The following is a 20,684-nucleotide window of genomic DNA, read 5'->3' on the forward strand; positions in this document are numbered from 1 at the left end:
ACTTATCTCTCAGACAAAACCCAACTTTCTAACTACTAGTGTGATTGCACGAGTTATGACTACTAATCTCTCAAGATGAGGATCCTGCAATACAGGCATATATAACAAAGGATGAATGGAGATGGATAAATGGATGAATGGAACAGAGGACTGTTTACTAGAAAGCATTACTTCTTACTGCAGGCAGGAAACTATATCTTCCCTACTATTTAGACAATAAAATTACTATTTTTCTTGTGTCACTTGCATGGTTTTGTACGTTTTGAAATGAATACAACTTCATTAGCAAAGACAGTTGAAAATGGTGAATATCACCATGGGCCAAAAATTCTAAGAAATATCAGGCACAGTAAATGAAACCAAATTACCTAGAACTCTGCTTCTGAGAGATGTATCAGTACTTAACCTTTATTATAATTTGCAAATACCATGCAAGCTAAAGTGTATAATGTAGGAAAAGACAAACATCTTTAACATCTTTTCTGATAAAGGGTTCCCTGTTAATTATGGCTCCAGAGGAGAACTACAAATAAAAAAGTGCCAAAGGCAGAAGACTTACTCATTAGTGCATATTCAGAAAAGTCAATTAATGCGCGTTATAAACATCAAAAGGAACTGGAAGAAGAGATGGAAAGTTTTCATTGGAAAATAATATGCTATATGCATATGGAAATCTGGTTGATTCAGACTTAGCTGAATGTGCAACATCTGTAGGGACCAATCTGGAAAAGACTTAAAAATGTGCCTGAATTTAAGTATGCAAATAGGAATTATTTGCATGCTTAGAGCTGATTATTTCCTTAAATCTTTGCATAAACAGGACCATAGCTGGTTATCAAAGATTACCTAATTTACAACATAAATAATATTTTATTTAAACAAATGACACTTAAAATGGGCTTGAATTTGTTTTCCAATTAAAAGATTGCTACATTCATCAGTTGCTAGCTGATACATCATGGTATTTATTAAGCAAAATTGTATTTATATGCAGCTACTTTAACCATAGGCATTCAACAATTAGCTGTACATCGAGCTAAGGAGTATTGCACCTAAGGAGAGTATACTGGATTTCAGGACGTAAGATTTCACACGTCTTCTTTCCTAGGAGAAAAATAAATAAATAAATTATTTTTAATCTGAAAGATGTTTGACAATTACATATATGGGGAATGTATCAGAGTCCTGCTGTAAAAACAAATACAACATGAAAAACAGGCCAAAGTGGATTTTTTTCTCTTTTTCACTTCTTGTGGAGCATCCCATTTCCTTGTGGAGCTTTTGTTTTTTCTTTCATCGTACTTTCATGTACCCTGAATTTGTTGTGCGAACGGAACATAAAATGGTATTGCAGTTTGGAAACTAACGCCACTTACTTTTCTTGGGTATGAAATGCATATGAAAGATGAGTTGCACAGGCAATTCAGGCTAAAAATTATATTCAGACTAAAGAAATGAATTTTGTCATCATAAGGGCATGAAGGTTAGTCTTATGTGATCTGAAAAAGTATATATTATCAATAACTATAGAAATTACAGAGTATTTTGAAGGCAAACTGTATATCAACTGTGGGAGAATTTTGTATGCTTACAAATATTAAAAACTATGTATTTTAAATTTAATATAATTTCACAAACATAAACCTAATCAAAATTCGTGGTGAGGCTTACTGTATTCTGTCTAAATTCTGCAGGCCAGGCCACTGTAGCCTCTCTGATGGAGGACCTCTCATCTGTTTAAAAATTGTGAGCCTGACCTCAAGTAATGACAGTCAGTAAAAAAAAAAAAAAAAAAAAAAAAAACACTGACATTTTCTTTTCTTCCTTTTTATGTTCCTTCAGGGACTTCTACACGCTTTCAGGTTATGCTTCCCAGCTTTATTTGCTGAGATGAGGCTGTCAGATGCTCAGTGACCTGAAGAGGAGCCATCCCTGAGTCTAGTGCCTCCTCAGCACATCGGTGGGACACTGCAGTGCTTGTAGGTCTGCAACTCTTGTGGCTCCAGCCTCTAGGACTGCCATTTGTGAGCACTGGTGGTTGCCAGAGCTGTGCATGACAGAGCTCCTCCAGGTTTTGTGGCTAGCCCCACGGCAGCATGGTATCACCAGTAGCATGATATCACCTAAAAAACGCACTATCTTTCCTAGAGTTTCCCCATGGGGTGAGATAATGTGAAGCAATGTTTGCCCCTGCCTCTCTGGCCTTGTTCCTCCCTCCCCATCTGGAAATCTCATAAACACAGAGCGAGGCCTCCATGAGCAATTCCTACAGAAATGGTTAGAAGGCCGTGGGGAGGATTTTCCCCTGCACACTCCTACAAGTCAAATTGCAGACTTGGTTAACTGCTACTCTGAGCACAGCACTGCTAATGTGCAAATGTTATTGCAAAGCGCCTCTTTCAAGTCATGATGCTGGCCCTAACTTTTCAGTCCTTTATTGTCAAAAATAACATGGAGTATGCTCTTAAACACCACCAAAAATAATAAAAATAATAATAAAAAAACATTATGAATAGCGGTAATTTCAGTTCATACTTGATTAATGGAGGCGAAGACATGGTGTCTGATGCCAAAGCTCTGGACTGTGGTTGCAAGGCAATTCTTTTCTGATGGAATATTTGTCATTACATTACCTCATCCCAGATGTTACTTAAAGATCGAGGGTTTCACAGTTAAATAAGCGAAGTCTTTTAATATCATATTGTCTGCATTTTGCAGGCTGGAACATTGAGCATTTGTTTTTGTTTTCTGTAACACTTGTGTTTGTCTCTCAATCAATACATTGTTTCTAAGGAGATGGTCTTGAACATACCATGGCTGAATTCTGTTCCATCTAATGTTTATTGCAATGTAAACATCTCTTATGAAGAACTGTGTTCTCTATAAAAGGAGAAGAGAATGAACTTACCACTTAAAAATTCTGCTTGTATAGTTGCAGTGCTTTTCCAGCTATGTATTCAATGAATTCAGCACTCTGTGGGTCTAAGTTGGGAGGAACTTTAATGGTGAAAGTAGGCGAAGTCAGAATATTCACATCTACCACAGTTTCATTTGCACCAGAGGGATCCCCAGGTACCACCTAGAAGACAGCAAATCAGTACTTTAGACACTACAACCTGCTGTGTGCTTTCAGTTTTGTTTACACCTACTGTGCCTTCCATCTTTAATAAGAGAAGATTAAACCAAAGAATATTTTAAACTTGTCTACTTTCTTTAAATTACTTTGTTCTGAAAAGACAGTGGGTGTCTTCAGTTTATGCCAAAGCTTATTGTAAGCAGCAGGAAGAGGTGACACGGCACTGCAAGACCGTGTTTAACAACTGTAAGTTAATATTTAAACCATGAACTATGCTTATAAAGAGCTTCTGATCTCTTAATGAAAACTTACGTTTGAGTTGTTCCATTAATTTCAAAAGGAAGTGTGCATGGTTGAAATTACTCATTCCCATGTGTTTTTCTAAACCAGACTTAGTTCTGTAGCTTTATTTTCCTGAGCAGATAGCTCAGACTTGGTTGGGAAAGAGTGCTTAAATATGGCTCATCTCCTTGTTCCTGATTTTTGGGGTGAAGGGGGTGTGAGGGGGGTGTTGGTGGATTACACAATTATTTTGTATAAAGTTCTTGTATCAATAGTAGTGCGCTGGATTTCTGAGTTGAAAGGGAGAACGGGATTTGTCCCTGCCCAGTAAAATCCATTGAACTTACCTTGACTGTATTCTTGTGGGCAATGTATAGTTAATCATGATGTATTCACTGCAATATTGACAGCTGCTCTTTATGATATGCAGCTTCCACTGCAATAACCCGCATAGCAGTTGCTTTCTTTGTGCTTTGGGATATATAGGTAGAGACAGGTACGTATATTCAGTGATCCATTAAGGATGTGTTACTGGCTGGTACAGTGAAATTTGCCCAAGAAGGGAATCCGAGGCCAGCCAAAGCTGCTAGTATCAATTTGCTCTTATTAGAGATGATTTGGGTTAGCCTGTCAGGCAGCCATCCAAATAAAAGTATTTAGAGGAAAATAGTTTCTAATCTCTGGAGTTTCAGCTCATTGAGGGATTATCAAACATATGTAGATTCAAGCTGAGTAGGAACTTTCCAGTGTAAAGACCAAAAATTACATATATGCAAACAGCCACAATCCCCAAGAGCATACGTGTGAGCAAGGCATAGGTGAAAGACAACTCTGTGAAATAGTTCCCTTTAGTAGATAATCCTTACCTTAACTATATTGAAAATGTTTTCTGGTCCAATGGTCATATTGGATAGCTCAGAGACCCACCCAAATCTTTCTTTCATCTTGTTCAACAAGTAGGAAGTGTCTTCTGTATGGCGCTGAACCATCTGGAGAATCTGCTCGTACTGCTCGCCAGAGAGATTAACCAGTTTAAAGGCTTCATCAAACTTGATGTGCAGTTCAGGAACATTTGGGCAATCTGTTTAGAAAGACAGCCAGCGTGAAGCTTACAGAAAGTCATGTGTCTTCTACTTGGCCTCCTCTATCTAAAGCACAGAAATCTAGGAAAACTACAAAAACAGGCTAGCAAGGAGGCATATTTTTGGGTTAGTGTTTAAATAATGCTAAATAAAAGAGTTTAATTCTTGCTGACCTATTTTGGTAGCTTTAGTTTAGGCTTACAATGACTAAATGGATTAATTATCCCATTTGCTGCATTACAACGACTTACCAAGTACTTTAAGGTTTGTATCATATCACATAGCAATAGATTGTCGGGTATAGTAACAAAGAACTGGTAGTTGTTACCTTCAGCAACTTCTTAATCTCCTAATATGTTATCTCTTTTTTAATTGCTCATTTATCAATCCATCCCAAGTGTATGGGTTATTAGAAGACTGTAATTCCTGACGTTAGTATTCCTGCTGAGTGTTAAGGCCTAATTTGCTTTATCTAACAATTGCTAAACATTAGTATGTGACTGAGGATTGCTCTCTCTTTTCTTTTGTAAAATGTGTAGTTTAAACAGTAATATTATATTATTCCTGTGCAAGAATTACCATGGACACATTCAGTTTAGTCTCTATCAAATAGGACTATCAAGGGACACCTTCAGGCTGATAGCACAACAACCACGGATACGAACTGGTATGTGTAATACGCAGCTGTAGACAAAAAGGTATTTTTAGTGAGATGGAAATGGTCCAATGCTCTCTCCAAAATGTGTCATTGGATCACTTAAATCTGCAACGCTGGAGATGTTCTGAAGATATTTGGATTTAAGTATTTCCTGTGGCTTTTGAGGCATAAATAACTCTGGAAACACAGGCATGTTATGCTGCAGTGGGAGTCCTGACAGCGTTTCTGTGTGATACAGTCTGATTTTTTTTCCAGGTGCCCATGGAGAGTGCATGCCAGAGCTTTGCCATCTTCTTACATATTGAGAAGCACGCCCCTTTTTATTCGCCATGTCAGCCCTGTTTTACAAGCTCTTCAGTGCTTGCTTTCCTTGTGAGGAGCTAATGCTGCCTGGCATTATGTCTGGTTGCCTGCAGGAGAAGCCAGTGTCAGGAGTTTCAGCTTCACCTTGCTTTCTGCTCAGCACTTGTGCACCCAGGCAGGACTGATTGCTGCCTGATCTCTTGCTCCTCTGTAGGATGGCAACTCTCACAGTGTATATAGGTATTTTGTGTTCAACTTCGGACCTCCAGCAGTATGTTAACAACTGAGTTATACTGACACTGTGTGGAGACAGCAGGGAAAGGTAATTGAAATCATCTGGAATGACTAATGGTGTTTAAATTCCTAATTACAGTAAAAACCCAGTGACTGACTGTTAATTCCAAAAATATGGAAACAACACAGTAGAAAATGACAGCCTCAAGATATACAAACCAATGGCCAACACATTACAGAAATAAATCAGAAAATCAGAGAGTATTTACCTTGCAAAAGATTGTCTTGACATTTCTGACATCTCTCGTGAAACCGTGTGCATCCAGAGGAATTCTCTCGAAGCTCTTTGCACAGAGTTCTTTGACGTCCTGACACAATTTTTGAGAACATGCCACTTCTGTCAGAATCTAGGGCAAAATTACAGTATTTTTAGACCGACATTAAGTTTAGGTTCTTAATAAATACACATTTGTTACCTATTACGTTTGATTATATAAAGATACTTTTTGCACTGAATCCAAAATAACTGGCATAAGTCCAAGCAACAAATAGGGATTAAACATTCAGAAGTCAAAATCAGGAGATGATGTAAACCCTGTTTTCTTCCAAGGAATTCATATAATTCCCTTATAAAGGCATGGTAATGTATTTCCCACTGATAGTCAAACAATTCTTAATATTACCACAGACCATTTTTACAGCATGAGCATTCTGATAAGATCTGTTTGACCTTTAGAAATCAGGATGTTTTGTAATTGTGTAGAGCTAGATGAGAGCACAGTACCAAGGTAACATGGGTCGTGATTCAGGAAGAATTAAAAATTGCTTTTGTAGAATCGCTTCAATTTATGTTTTCTGATGACTGTATAGTGACTATGCCACCTCCCACTCAGAGTTATTGCATATCCTTACTGTGCTCTCTTTATAGATAGGCATCAGCATGTATTTGAACTGCTTTTTGTTGTTGTTGTTGGTTTTGTTGTTGTTGTTGTTTTAATTTTCATTAATAAGATAGGAAAGATAAAGCTTATCTGTATTCTAAAGGTTGACTGAGGGTTGTTTCCTCCATCGAGAGTTATCACCTAAACCAAAGCTATGCCCAGTGTTTTTCTGGTTACTGGGAAATCCCGTGGCTGTTTTGTATTTGACTGGTACACTACATTGCACCAGTAGCTTCAGGCAGGGCTTGCAGCTGTCTGGCAGAGCTTAATGTCATTTGGCAAGGGCAGGGATATGCCATGACATCTCGCAGAATTACCCTGACTTTTTAGAGTTGGAGACATGTCAATATGGCATGATACATAAGTCTTCCTGACAAAGGCTGAGATCAGACCTGTCAGTCAGCCTTGTGAAAACCTGCATCTGCCATGACTTCAAGAGCTCCTGAGGAACTCCTGAAAACATTTTGAGAAATACCACGAAAATTAGGCTGTGTAGGACCCATAAGTTCCACTTCAATATTTCTATGAGGTTTCTAGGTGATTTCTTCTTTTTAATTTATCCAATGAATTTATGCTTGGCCGATGCCTGTTTAACCAAGGTAGCCTCCAGAGCTTCCATACCACGTCTTACATTAACATGCCACGGACTGAGCCACAAGCTATAGTTTAGCAATCCTGAGAGGTTTGATGTCACCGACCAGGCAGTTGAGTTTTGTTTTCCAACACTTGCCTTTGGCTTGTTCCGTCAAATCTCTTCTATTATCTTTGTATTCATTGAATGCTTCAGTAATCACCTCACTGACACCTTCAAACACTGTCTTGCTGAAATCAAAGACTGTCTGTAGGAAGCCTGGTATGCCCCAGTCTTTCTGTAAGCCATCACTTCTGGTAGTATCCTCGGGTAAAGCAGGCATGCTGGGGGACTCGTTCAAATCCAGATCAGACATGAAATATGCTTGAAAGGACTGGTCAAATTCTTTTTGCATGTGCTTGAAAAAAATGAAACTTCTGTCAAATACTGAGCCCATGTCTGATAATAGTTGGCTAAATAAATCTTCCATTTTTACTAGCTGGGTATCCTCTTTCTCAGGCTTTTCATTAACCTGGATGTCTTTTCCTTGATCTTCATGAAAAGTAAAAATAAGCGTAGGTATTTTCCTCAAAAAATCTTCGACCTGAATGTAAGAAAGAGATAGATTAGCTGCCAGACAATTTAACAATTTTCATCTCTCAGGGAAGTGGCTCTAAACTTTTTTTTTATTTTTTCAAATACCTATAGCAACAATGTACTCTCTTACAACTGAAATCACAGCAAATTCTCCAAAGTAATTTAAGATATTAGACTCAAGAGTGCAAGTACATTTAGTCTAAATTATTAGCTCCAAATCAGGTCTGGAGGAAGAGGGTTGGCCTTTAATCTGTTGAGGCTCAAAGTTAGTATTGGTTTTTGGGTTTTATCCAACATACAGTTTGGACTTTATCTTGGAAATATTTCTGTGGTAGTTTTGTGTCATGTAGAGAACAGAAGGCAGTTGTTCTCAGTGTAATCTGTAAACACCCTTGCTTCTCACCAATAGCCAAGTGCTCAAATTCCTCTGCTAAACCAAACCCATTAACATCAATAAATCAGTGGCTTCGAGTCCATGGTTTGCTGATGGAGGAGACTGAGTGACAGCTCTGCTTCGTGGAGTTCCCATTTCCCAGGTCTCAGCTGCTCATTCCCTGCTTCCCACTTTGACATAATGCCTTCACCTGAGCAGAAACACTGCCTTGTGAAGCCACAATTTATGGCATTAGAAAACTGGTAAGGGTTAAGAAGCACCATGTCAAATATATATGTACACATATACATATGTGTATACATACATGTATACATTGACAGGCATTTTGGCAGAACTAGGGGGAAGGTACATTGTGAATCCATGCTGGAGGATCAGCCTCAGCTTGTATTGCCCCCACTGCCTGTGTGTCATCAGCCACAGCTAGAGTCTTTGTCCTCTTTTTTTAAACATGATTTAGGTCACAACACATTTCTCACTTTGAATGCTTCAAATAAATCATAGAGCTCACAGGAAAAGTTATTGAGAGTGTCAAAGACAGTGACGGTGCAGTGTATGTTTTACTGCAAGGATTTCCACCTGACACCCAAAGACTCCTGAAACTCCAGGTGATACATCAGGAATTAATATCTAAAAATCCCAAATAATCACCAATAGGCTTAAATTTAATACATCCCACACTTTTACTTGAATAATTTTAAGAATACGCACAAATACTAAACACTTTTGATCTAAAACTTCTCACATGCGAGACACACCATGTGTAAGTTTTCAATTAGCATATTTTTCAGTGCCTGGGGATCTGAAAGCTAGGTAACTTGGCTAACATTTCAGTAGCAACAATTGTGCAGGATCTGTTGTTAAGCTGCAGTTAAAGCATATGCCCAAATAATAATAATAATAAAAAATACAGTTTTGTTAAATCTTGTAATAATGTCCCAGCCAGGAAAGCATACTTTCTTTCTGGTAGAACTTGGGGAATCTCTCTAACAATTAACAAACCTAACAATTTCTTCTGTTAAAAACAATTAAATGCTTTAAAGGCATTTTGTTACTTAAAGAGTAGATATAGAATAACCTAAATATAGAAAAAAACGATATTGTGTAAGGAGATTATTTTTTCCATGGGGACTTTTCTTAATTCTATGTACAATTTTAACTCTGATTATCATATGGAACACAGAGAATCTATGTGGTATTTTTCACAGTTATTGAGCATCTTAATGCAAGTCCTACTGTGAGATACATCACTGTATATCTGGAGTGACTCTTTGGGAACCAGAGGAATAATCAATGCCCATGGAGCCACGCCAGGGTGCCACAGAACTCACTTTGGCTCAGTGTTCAATGAATGTAATTAAATGTAATCTGTGCTTTATAACTTCACATTTCCAGGCCCTCCAAATCAAATTAATTTTAGTAAGTTGATATAGCTGAAAGAGCTGGCCACTGAGAAAATGAGAAGTTCTCTCTCCAAAACTGGTGTGTGGATTCAAGAGTATTTCCCAGATACAAAATTTCTTCCTACCTTGCTTCTAAATGTTGACACACCACGTCTGCAAGTTGTAGAAAATCTCATGCAGGTACTTTCTAAACAAGATTCACATTCATCCCATAGATTTTTCAAGGATACTTGGCATTGTCTTTCTTCTTCTTCTAATCTTTCTTTTACTTCATCCATAATTCGCAAAGCTTCCTGAATAAGAAAAAAGATTCAGTTGATGGCAATTTTCAGATTAATATCCTGAATACTTATCCCAGTGTTGATCACTCATTTTGCCTATTTATTGTTCCTTTTTTCTAATCTTTAACCATTGGGGTGTGTTGCCTCTTCAGCTGCAATCACACGTGGACGGAAGGGGAAATTGAAAAGCTTTTCCATACAGAGTTTTCCTAACATTCAGAGAGTGCAGTGTACGAAACCAAACAGATCTCTACAGTCAACCTGGATCTTTGAGGTTATGAAAAACAAAACAAAATAAAACAGTCCGCTTTGCTACTTTGCTCTGTTCTTTAAGGGCCTGTGATGCTTCACGAAGCTAGGTTTTTGCCATACATAAATTCCCTCTCTAATGCAGAAGTATCCAAAAGTATGTATGTATTTTCCTCTGTTTGTGATTATACTAATCCAAAAACTGTAGTGAGGGGTGTTCTTCCCCCCCTTGTGGAAGTGTGAGGTACTTCTTCTACACCAAATGGAAACAAGATGCATTTTGCAATGCTGCTTCTAATTACTGGATCATTCTTCATCCAGTAGAGCACAAAGCTGAGCAATGATTAGAAGAAGCACTTTAGAATAGACTGGACAATGGAAAGACAGAAAAATTCTTGTTAAAGTAGATTGCACATCATAAATTTCTTTCTTCCAGTGCAACATATTTTAATACTTTAGGTTTCCAAACACTATTTCATGCTGTTCGTAAGTATGACAGAAATACTTAATGGGTCAGACTTACTCCTTCCTGGAAGTATTTCAACAGAGAAAAGTCTCTGAGAAAAGAAGACTTCTGTCAGAAAGTGCTTGGTGGAGCTAGTAATTTTGCTATTCATGTTTGATGTTTAATTATTTTCTGATCTTTCTAAATATATTTATTCAGTGTTTTATGAACTCTTGCTGTTGGGGATAAATTCTGTGCAAATGAAATCATCCAGTAAGAACCAACAATGGACTCAATAATGGGAGCATAGTGGTGTTTCTAAAGATGTCATCAAGTTACCAGGAGCTTTTTGACTTGCTAATACATTTAGTTTAAAATAATCTCCAAGTTGGGCCAAAATTGAATTTTCTTTCAAGCTCACTGAAAGCAATAGTTAAGATCTTTTTGTATTATTATTTTTTAAATATTCAGTATTCTCCACTTCACAGGATCATCTGAGAACATTGCTCTAAGCTTAGGCATTGCACCAGGACATTAGGATTTCCTCTAATCCCCTGTTCTTTCTCTAGAGAGCATTATTATTTGCAGCAATATAATTTTTTTTCTGAAGGTCTGAAGTCTGTAAAGCGAGCTGGGAAGTGCCTTAAGGCCTGCAGTGTATGAGGGGACATGGAGGGCAGAGCAGCCAGACTTTCTGCACTAAACACCTTTGCAAAGCTGCCTGTAGTTGCCTTGGTCTTCATTTGGTGAAAGAGATGATTTCTAGAAATGAACCATAAAAGCAATAAAGAAATGAATTCAACACACTGCTGGATATTACAAACTCAAGTTCTTTCTTCTAAATAATGTTTGAGTCCACATAGAGCATTTCATGGCTCCTTTTACTGCAGAACATCTGTGTTTTCACATGGTGGTCACCACCAGCTTTGACTATGCCTAGGCTGCTTCTTGTCACTAAACAACTGCAGAAGAACAAGAACACAAATCTCAAGAAGGATGGTGTCAGATGACTTGTTTTAACTTACAACCAGGATGGGCTGAGACAACGTAACGTGCTAACTTGTGGTAACTTAGCTGCATTTTGTCTACTGTTTGCTCTTTTATTTTCATTTTAGAAATGATTTAGACATTCAGCCACAAGGGAAAAGTTAACACTGGCACTCAGTTAGGAAGCTGTGTTTCTGAGGAAAGATGTAAACTCTTCACCTCTAGGTTTTGAAAGAACCACAAAATCTGGAAAAGGCACCAGTGACACAGGCGTTGGTCTCATTCAATGCTTTACTCCAGTGCAGTCTGAGAGCTTCAGTCAGAACTGAAGCCTTAATATGCCAGATTCCTGCAAACACACAACCTCTTTCTTAAGAAATTGGCAAATGTGAACTAATGCTTTAACTTTTTTAGAAGCATCAATCCAGGCTAGGAAAGAATGTCCATTGGCCCAGGTCCTGGTTCAAGGATCCATACACTGAGAACCTCTATAGACCTACTGTGAGAGTTTTCTTCTGCTGGTGAGAAAAAGCAGAAGCAGAGACTTCCCATCACCCCTGGCTTTGCTATGTGACTGCACAAAAAGATGTATGCTCCTCAGAACGCATATACAATATGGTTTGCATTCTTCACAGAAAAAGGGAGACTCCAAGGGATCCTTTCTGGGTTGGTTTTTGGCCTTAGCATAATAGCATGCTATATACATGTATATAACTTCCAGGAGGTAGGCTAAGTCCATGTACAACCTGCCTCATCTTTGATTAAAAATAGCCATAACTTAAAAAAAAAAAAAAAAAAAAAAAAAAAAAAAAAAAAACAGGTAAACAGGTGCACTTTTTACCTGTTTTTCTTCACTGCTCTTCTTCAAGGTTTTCATCAGATCTATGTGCTTATCTTCATTTTTTTCCATCATAATTTTCATCTGCTTAATACCAATCAGAGCTTTCTTTACCTCGTCATCTACATATTTCTCTCCAACTTCAGATAACACTAAAATAAATAAATAAATAAATTTATAGAGTGGCTTAATCCAATTTTAGCACTAGCACAAATTGTCACACACAGATGACAAAGGAAAGCAAACCAGCTTTATGTTTCCCTAGAGTTGCAATGCCAAACCTTGGGACAGTGAGTGCTGAATAACATGCAGCCAAGGCAATTTCCGTCAATTAAGGTTTGGGCTCTGAGTCTTTGCCAGTGATCAGCTATATACTTGGCTGTCCCATTTCTGATCACCGAACCCCAGTATAGTTGAGGTTGGAAGGCACTTCTGGAGGTCACTGAGTCCAACCCACCTGCTGAAAGCAGGGTCAACTGGAGCAGGATGCTCAGGACCTCATCCTGGGTTTTGGGTGTCTCCAAGGGTTGCTCACTAGTTTCTTATTGACATAACCTATATATTTATTTTTGATCTGAAATCAGTCTGTGAGAGTTTGAGAGTATATATTTTGAAAATGTAGATTACAGGAGCCTGCAACCTGCTTTCCAAAAAATATAATCTCTAGAGTTCCTGTGAGGTAACACCCATAGAGTTTTGGTGAAAGGCCAGACTGGTCTCCGTGTTGCACCTTGAATCTCTTCATGAGTGCAAATTCTTTATCTGTATTTGTTCCCTGTGTAGAAATACCCTGAATATTACTGGAGCTATACAAAACAAGTAAAGGGCACATTACCATGAGACTGCCAAAAGCATATGTCATTCATTTATTCCATTATATTTCTCTTCCCCTCCTCTAACATTTTGTTTGTCACAGAAGTACTATTAAAATAGACAGAAGCAAAGGAATATTTCATGGCTGATCCTCTTGGGCTTCATACCTACACAGTAAAGCTATGCTTAGAGGTGAGTATACACAGAACATCTGTTGTAGGGTTGTTGTTTTTTTTCTCCTAAATTAAGTCATTTTATTTCAATTATTTTTAATAATCATCTTTTCCAGCTAAGCATATAATTCTGGAATAAACATTTGCAAAGGTTATTTAAACAAACAAAAATCAGTGGGATTGAACATTGGGTTCAGCTTAAACTCTAATGATCTATGAAGGACCAAATAACCTATAAAAATGTAAATAGTTTATTTTGTCACAGGAGGCTTCTCTGTTAATACCTTTAGTTTCTCACTCAATTGTTCTTATTTCCCCATTGTGCGTGTGGATGCTTTGTTTCAGCAAAATTCAGCTATATCACAGTTTCTAAGCTCCACACATGAAAACAGATCTCTTGACTGCAATGAGCATGGAAGTCAAAGAGCACCAGGGCAAGCCTGAATGGAGACCTGGGCCCAGGGACTTCCAGCACACCCCCCGTAAGAAATGCATACATACTCTTGAGGCTTTCCCGAAGATTTGTTTCCTCCTGCCTTGTCGGTGCACACTGGTGACCATTCAGACAGAGCACATATATTAGAAATACCCAAGAGGACTTCATGGTCTTTCTGTTAAAAAAACAGGTTGATAAAGTTAGATATAAGGATCTTTGTGATGGCCAAATGCCTAGGTAATTTTTACTAAGCATAATACAAGTCCCTTTATTTTTGTCTCTGACTCTCTAAGTATGGTTTCTCAGATCTATAATATACTCCTACTGTTAGTAAAAACACGAGTAAAAAGGTGACCTCATTCGTACTCTATTTATTCATACTAATAGATCAATTCCACTGAGTTTACACAATGGTGTAATAGAACCAGGACACAAAAAATATAAAACTGGAAGATTATGAAGCTCAGTCTGTCTCTTTTCTCTTACACTAAAAGCTTTTTACTCTTTTTATTGTTAGTTCATGTTATACACGAATCCATGCTAAACATTATTGCTAGGTTTTGAAAAGGAAATTTCTAGAATATTGTTCCCCTCCTTATCTCCAAATTTGTGACCGCTTTCATTGTCCTTCAGGATAATACTTAAAATAGCAAAGGCAGTAATAGGTGTGCTAAGAAGCTGGCAATTAGATCATTTTATAAGTAAACACAGCAGCAATTGAAATAAATTCCTAACAAAAAAAAAAAAAAAAAAGACTTTTACTATATTTCCCTCCCCAAAAAAGTTACATGAATAAGGTTTAAGAAAGGTTTATTTTTTAGAAACCATGCAATTACACTTTATAGTCCTCATCTCATAAGGTAAACATAGTGTTTACATTCCTTCTTGTTAGGCAGTGCAGCCTTCTGGAAGATGCAATTATCAGCTGCAAGTGCATATGTAAATGAAGAGCCGGGATTTATCTATATCCTGGATTTACTTCTACAGTCACTTGCACATTTTACCTTTACATCTATAATGAAATACCGATTAACTTTGCAAAGAAATACAAACCCACTGCCAAAGGAAAGTTAAAAACCAGCATATTTACCATTAATACTGAAACGCGTCCTCTGAAAAATTGCTGCCCGCATCAGGAAGGGCTGGGGCTGTGCTCTGATCTAATTGCTCAGAGTGACAGGGATTTTGCCATGTTCGACTTATCTGATGACAAGGTACTTAATCCTATTAATGGGACATATTGTCATTAGGCTGGGGGGAGGTTGCTTGTATGGGACTTCGTGCTCAGCCGTGTGGGCAAAACCACTAGGGGGAGTGTTGGATAGAATTACATAATTGAACGCGATACGGATCTGTTATTTTTCGGTAGTCCTCTCTTTACAGCTTGTCAGTCATCTTGCTTTTTACCTTAGGAGACATCTGCAGCTTATGTTCTTAGTGAAATTACTACAATTAGTTTGACTAAAAATAGCTTCCAACGTTTAATCTCTTCAGCTATAAAAAACATTGAATTGCGTCACGGCTTTCTTCATATACATTCTGAAGATACAAAAGTTGAAAGAATTAGGGAATCCAGGTGCAGTCTGGCATATGAGTAGAGCCTGAGATGAAATAAGCAAATCTTGGCATTTTGTACATCATTATTCTTGATGATGTTTGGGCTTTTTGCCCCCTTAATGATTTTCTTCAGTAAACCCATGTGTCTGAAGTACATCTGGGATCTGAGCAGCATGAAGTTTTAGATACTTTGAAATGAGATACTTAAATGCTAGCAGATGCTTGATATAAAATATGCACAAGTATTGTTGGCAGGTAGTATCGCACCTGTGATGTTCACCAGCAGTACTCCCTTGAAGACAAAGAGGGGACAATGAAAGTAGGTATATGTGGCTAGTGGTCCATAACATCAGTTTTTAATACATCCCTTTTGTTTGTTTGTTTACCTCGTAGTTCATAAGAGTCAACTGGTGATTGATGGTCAAGGTCCAGGAAGACTAGTGCTGCTTAGGCAAGGGACTTGTTTTTTTATTATTATTACTACTTAAAACATGTCAGGAAGAATGGAGAACCCGTTAGCTTTTAATGGGAAGTGCAAGTCCTTGACTTGCATTACATATTCAGATAGCTCCACTCTTATTTTCTGAAAATGGTGGAAGGGAGGGGAATTCATTTTTTGTTTTAATATATATGAATTGCTGGTTCACTGAAATACTGCTGACTTCTTGACCAAGATCCATCATTGTACAAAATATTTCAAATTATCTTTTGTGACTATACCAAGCAAGCAGCCTTGAAGGACTTGCAGTCCCCTGCCAGGAGCAGCCTGGCTCAATGCAGAGAAAACTGTACTTGATCTAGAGTAAAAATGGCAGTCCAACACATCACCCAACCCATGGGGAGGGAGACCAGCACCCCTGTCAAAGTGTGCAGATGCTGGAGGCTGCCCCAGGCACTGACTCCATGTCTTGTTTACAGAATTGCTCTTCTTCTGACCGCCCGTGTGGGTCCACAGTCAAACACATCCATGCACCTTGCAATGCTAGTCCTTAAGGGAAATAAGCTAAGGTTGAGACATGAAGCCTCATGCATGTCAGGCTCTTTTTTCTCAGTTCGGTTGATTTTGAACATTGTGAAGTGTGTTGCATCATCTTAGGTGTTATTCTTTGTGTCGTATTACACCCACTATGTAAGCAAATGGAAACAGGCATTATTATATAGATTTATTCATTGAATAAATAAATAAATAAATAAATCCCAATTCTTTGCTCCAATGTTATTTTTTATATATTTGGTGGTTGAAATAGGAGGTAGAAGAAACCTAGGAAATTTCAACCTGAAGACAAAATTATCTATAGCTATTATGCCTGTTAAAGTTAATCTTGGACTTATATTTAATCTTTCAAGTGCACTTGGGAACCCAACACTCTGTTCTTGAAAGGTAATTACTGGTAGTGCTCACTCTGGAAATCATTTCTCTCACATTTTCATTTTGAATTTAATTAAACAGAAATCTCCAAAATTATAACTTCAGGTTACATATCAAATATCCATTCTATTTTCTTTTAATGTTTCAGATCTGTCTTGTATGGATCCATTGTGGATATCTCCAATTTTTATATCAGCTGCCATATTCAACTGTTTCCTCTTAATGTGTTCTTCTGAATTTGAGTGATTCAATCACCAATAGTGTGCCATGTCACCACATTGTGGTACTGACATGCCTATTTTTTCACAAGCTAATACAAGCAGATGATTTCAGAGCTTACTGCTGTGGCTGCAAATTAAGATATAGTCTTTTAACAGCTTCTCAGGCTGGACACAATCTGAAGAAGCCTTTGTGAGCAAAAGTCTCTTTCTCCCCAGCTCAACTGTTATTTACGTACTGCTGTATATTTACTGAAAGTAATAAGTATATATTGGAAAAAAAAAAAAATAATAACTTGAAAAGGGATTTGCACAAAAACAGGGCTTTTGCAAGAATCTGATAAATTCAAACTGAAATAATTCAATGATTCAGATCAACATTAAACTTGAACCTAACTGAACTTTAGCAATGGGAGTTGTAGCTGATTTTTGGAGTTGCCTTCTGTCCTACTGGATGACCTCCACAAATGTATAACATTTTTTTACAGTGTACTGTGACTTCTCCCTTTTTGTTGATCCATTCCACCTGGCAGGATTAAGAATCAAGAAATATGTTGAAATGGAATTTCCTGTGTTATACATTAGCTGTGGGATTTTGTTCCGGTTTTGTATTTATACAATTATTTGCTGTTTGGAAGAGTTGTTTTCTACTATATATTTTCACATTTATGCCTGAGATAGGCCAGTCATTTAATGATCATGCTGAAAGTATGTTTACTTGCTTTCAGTCTTCACGAGGCATGCAAAGTGCTATACATCGACATTAATTCTCTTGATACTTCTATAGAATAGTCCCCAGTTCTACCAAATCTTAATTAGGTTTATTTGTAAGCACACCATTAGTTCCACTGCTTTCAATTGACATTAAATCCTACTGGGGGCCTATTGTCTGATTACATGCCTAATCTAAAGCACGCACAACACTTTGCTAGCAGTTGGTATGGTTTTTAAGGCTATAGGAATTGAAGTTTTTATTTTGTTTTGTTCTGGTCTTAATGCTTTCCAGTAATTCAGGAGCCCCTAAGTGGTTTCCACTTTCTCCTGTCATTCAGAGGCCATGGGAACCCTTCTTCAGTCTGACTTTGAGCTTTACCTGAGTAGTTGAAGTTAGGAAACAAGGCTCCTTCTTTAGCCAGGAGAGAGAGACGCTCTCACTCATGCTGGAAGGACTAAGGAGCTGAGGCTACCCTAAGTTAAATAGCTGGAGTTAGACCAAGCTACATATCTTGTAAAAAGAAATATCACCTCAGGCCTCAAAAGTGGCACAGCTGTGTTAGCATGACACTATCTCAAAGTTCACAAGCCCTGCTGATGTGATTGCCCTGTCTGGAGGAGGGTCAGGCAAGGCCACATCAAGGCCCTTCACTGTGCTCCACGCAAACACGAAACCAGCTGAAGGCATGAAATCAGCATGCATAGCTTAGTGCATCACTAATTAAGGTGTCTTTATTTGAAACTATTAAGCTTTTGATGTCGGAGAAACAATCTTCAGAAGTTTTGATGTGTTTTAAAATGTGTAAGACTTCTGATTTCCTTTTGCTTGTCTATCCATGGACATTCAGGAAGACTATTAGGTGTGGAAAAAAATCTTCCACTTCACTGCTGAATTTTTTTCACAAACACTCCAGGCCTTTGACACAAAGCTCTAAATGCCAGTCCCAGTAGTAAAGGGACATCTGCTGTTCACAGAGTTGTGCAAAGTTTCTTAACATCTAATCCAAAGACTCTACACAGAAAAGAGGGACCAAGCATGCCAGTAAGTGATAGCAAGATACTGAACACTGTATTTGGGAAGACAAAAGTATGAAATAAAGGGATTTAAATACTTCTACGGACCAGAGAATGAAAGCTTTAGAGTTGAATGTAAGATGGTATGAAGCTGAAACATAAAAATGATGTGGTTGTCTTCAGAATTTGTGCTTGAGATATCAGCTAACTATTGAACTTGGAGTAGCACTATTACTGGTGTTATGTTATCAGCAGGAGATATCAAAGTCGGTGTAAGGATAACAAAATGAGTTAGAAACAATTTATTATAAATCTGTGAAGCTAATCTGCATGGTACAGTTACACAAACAGATTTCAGGAAGCATTTAATATTAAAATGCTGAAGTTTTCAACCAGATGTTTTGCAAGGATTTAGTTTCAAGCTTCCCTAGGAACATTAAAACAAAAAAGTTTTATTGCATGCAGACATGTAATATATCAGCTTTCAGCCTGCAACTGAAAGGAACAGGGTTCCTCATGTGTTTTCAACTGGTTTGCTTAAGCATATCTTCATCATTCAGTTCTGTATCAGCTAGTTAAAGGGTGGTTGCTTGTTGGAAACAATTCTGGGGTTTAATGAAATTAAGATGAATGAATTATCAGTGCGTAGTTTTTGATGTGCTGAACAACTCTTGAAGATGCTGCTAACTGCCCCAATCTGCTGGTTTCTTGAAAAGTTAATTAAAGGCATTCACGATAGGGCCTTAATAATATTCTGCGAAACTGGAATTTGCTTTGGTGAAGAATAATCCTCTGACTAGAAACTTGGCTTCTTGCTTCTGCTGCATTTAAAGTGGAACCGGCTCCAGTGCCTGAGGGTTCAAAAGTCCAAAGAGGGATGTCTGAAGATCACACTTCCTCAATATAACCAGTAAGAGGACAAACACAGCCCCCTTGCTTGCAGTAGCACGGAAGTGGAAGGAGTAAAGTTGGAATGCTGCCTGAAGTTGTCTTTTTCTCCATTTCAGATATTAGAAGCAATTTCTAAGAACAGCATTACTGCAATTAGAATTAATGACTTCATGCTTCTAACAGTTCTTGCTTAATTGCCATTGCACATGTTTTTACAGCTGTCCTTTTACATAACTAGTACACTGCCCCGTGCAGCTGCCTCAGAACTCCGAGCTTTTAAAACTGTGAAAAAACAACATCAATTACAGAGACCTGACAAATGGGAGGAGAATAAAAAAGAAACATTGAGTTCAGAGCAAATGAGAATTAGCAAAAAAAAATAAAAAAGACAGAAAGGGAAATGAAGGTGAGACATGAAAGAGCACAAGGTACTAAAATGCCAGGGGAAGCATTGACGGGGACAGCCTCTCCAAATGGAAATATATGAAGTAAAATACAATTCCATATTCCCCACCAACAGATAATTTGGTCTTGAAAACAACAAAAATGTAGAAAGCCCATGAAGATGCACATGTGGCAGCACAGGACAACTACATTTACCTTCAAATCCTTCCTCTTTCCCCCTGTTTCCTTCAGTTCTGGTATGAAACCATTTGGGCAAAGTTGAGAATTTGCTGATGCTTCAAGTTTCTTAAGACATTTCCAGGTGCTGTGAAATACTAAGGACTAAGAAAAGAATATGGGAGTTTTCAGTTCGGATTTGAGTGTGCACAGTGTTCACCTCAGCCAATGAGCTAGGCTTTCTTTGTAGCCAACCAAGAGCTTTAATCTAAGCCACAGTTGAACTGACCTGCTGTAGACCTTGACCTCAAAATTAGTTGAGTCACAGTTTGGAAGACCCTATTTTTGTTGCAAGTAGAAAGTGAATGTAGCAGACTAACCTAAATGTAGATCTCTAAAACTGGGACAGATGAATCTCATTGATATGACATGAAGTTTCAGCACGACCTGGCTTATTTCTAAGTGTTTCCCAGCAGCATCTGGGGCTGCATTAAGAAGAGGACTGCCATGGGAGCGGGCCATGGGAGGTCAACCTTCCCCCCCTGCTAAGCACTGGTGAAGCCACACCTGGATTGTGGGATCCAGTTCTGGGCCTCCCAG

General features: G+C 38.0%; 1 protein-coding gene across 4 annotated transcripts; it reads right to left on the reverse strand.

Moving 5' to 3' along the window:
* Window positions 1-945: 945 nt before the first annotated feature.
* Window positions 946-20,241, reverse strand: CLUL1 (clusterin like 1). Of its 4 annotated transcripts, none has more exons than XM_084507889.1 (9): window positions 20,124-20,241; window positions 13,826-13,935; window positions 12,342-12,490; window positions 9,664-9,831; window positions 7,307-7,751; window positions 5,905-6,042; window positions 4,225-4,439; window positions 2,909-3,079; window positions 946-1,104 (listed from the first exon to the last, which is right to left on the reverse strand). In XM_084507889.1, exons 2-8 carry the CDS (start codon window positions 13,926-13,928, stop codon window positions 2,912-2,914), a joined length of 1,386 nt encoding a protein of 461 aa, XP_084364015.1. In that variant the 5' UTR covers window positions 13,929-13,935; window positions 20,124-20,241; the 3' UTR covers window positions 946-1,104; window positions 2,909-2,911. The 4 variants fall into 4 exon arrangements, with proteins under 4 accessions (XP_084364015.1, XP_084364017.1, XP_084364016.1 ...); XM_084507891.1 differs by lacking the exon at window positions 20,124-20,241 and adding an exon at window positions 14,851-15,076 and having other exon boundaries at window positions 4,225-4,397; XM_084507890.1 differs by lacking the exon at window positions 20,124-20,241 and adding an exon at window positions 14,851-15,064 and having other exon boundaries at window positions 946-1,099.
* Window positions 20,242-20,684: the final 443 nt, after the last annotated feature.

The sequence above is a fragment of the Aythya ferina genome (assembly GCF_964211825.1).
Source record: "Aythya ferina genome assembly, chromosome: 2".
Taxonomy (NCBI): domain Eukaryota; kingdom Metazoa; phylum Chordata; class Aves; order Anseriformes; family Anatidae; genus Aythya; species Aythya ferina.

Excerpts from the sequence above, each read along its gene's own strand:
- CLUL1 (XM_084507889.1), bottom strand. The coding sequence starts at position 13,928 with ATGAAGTCCTCTTGGGTATTTCTAATATATGTGCTCTGTCTGAATGGT. Across the intron at positions 7,752-9,663 it reads TGTCAACATTTAGAAGCAAG|GTCGAAGATTTTTTGAGGAA; the intron begins GTAGGAAGAAAT and ends TCTTACATTCAG. Across the intron at positions 3,080-4,224 it reads ACATTTTCAATATAGTTAAG|GTGGTACCTGGGGATCCCTC; the intron begins GTAAGGATTATC and ends GCTGTCTTCTAG.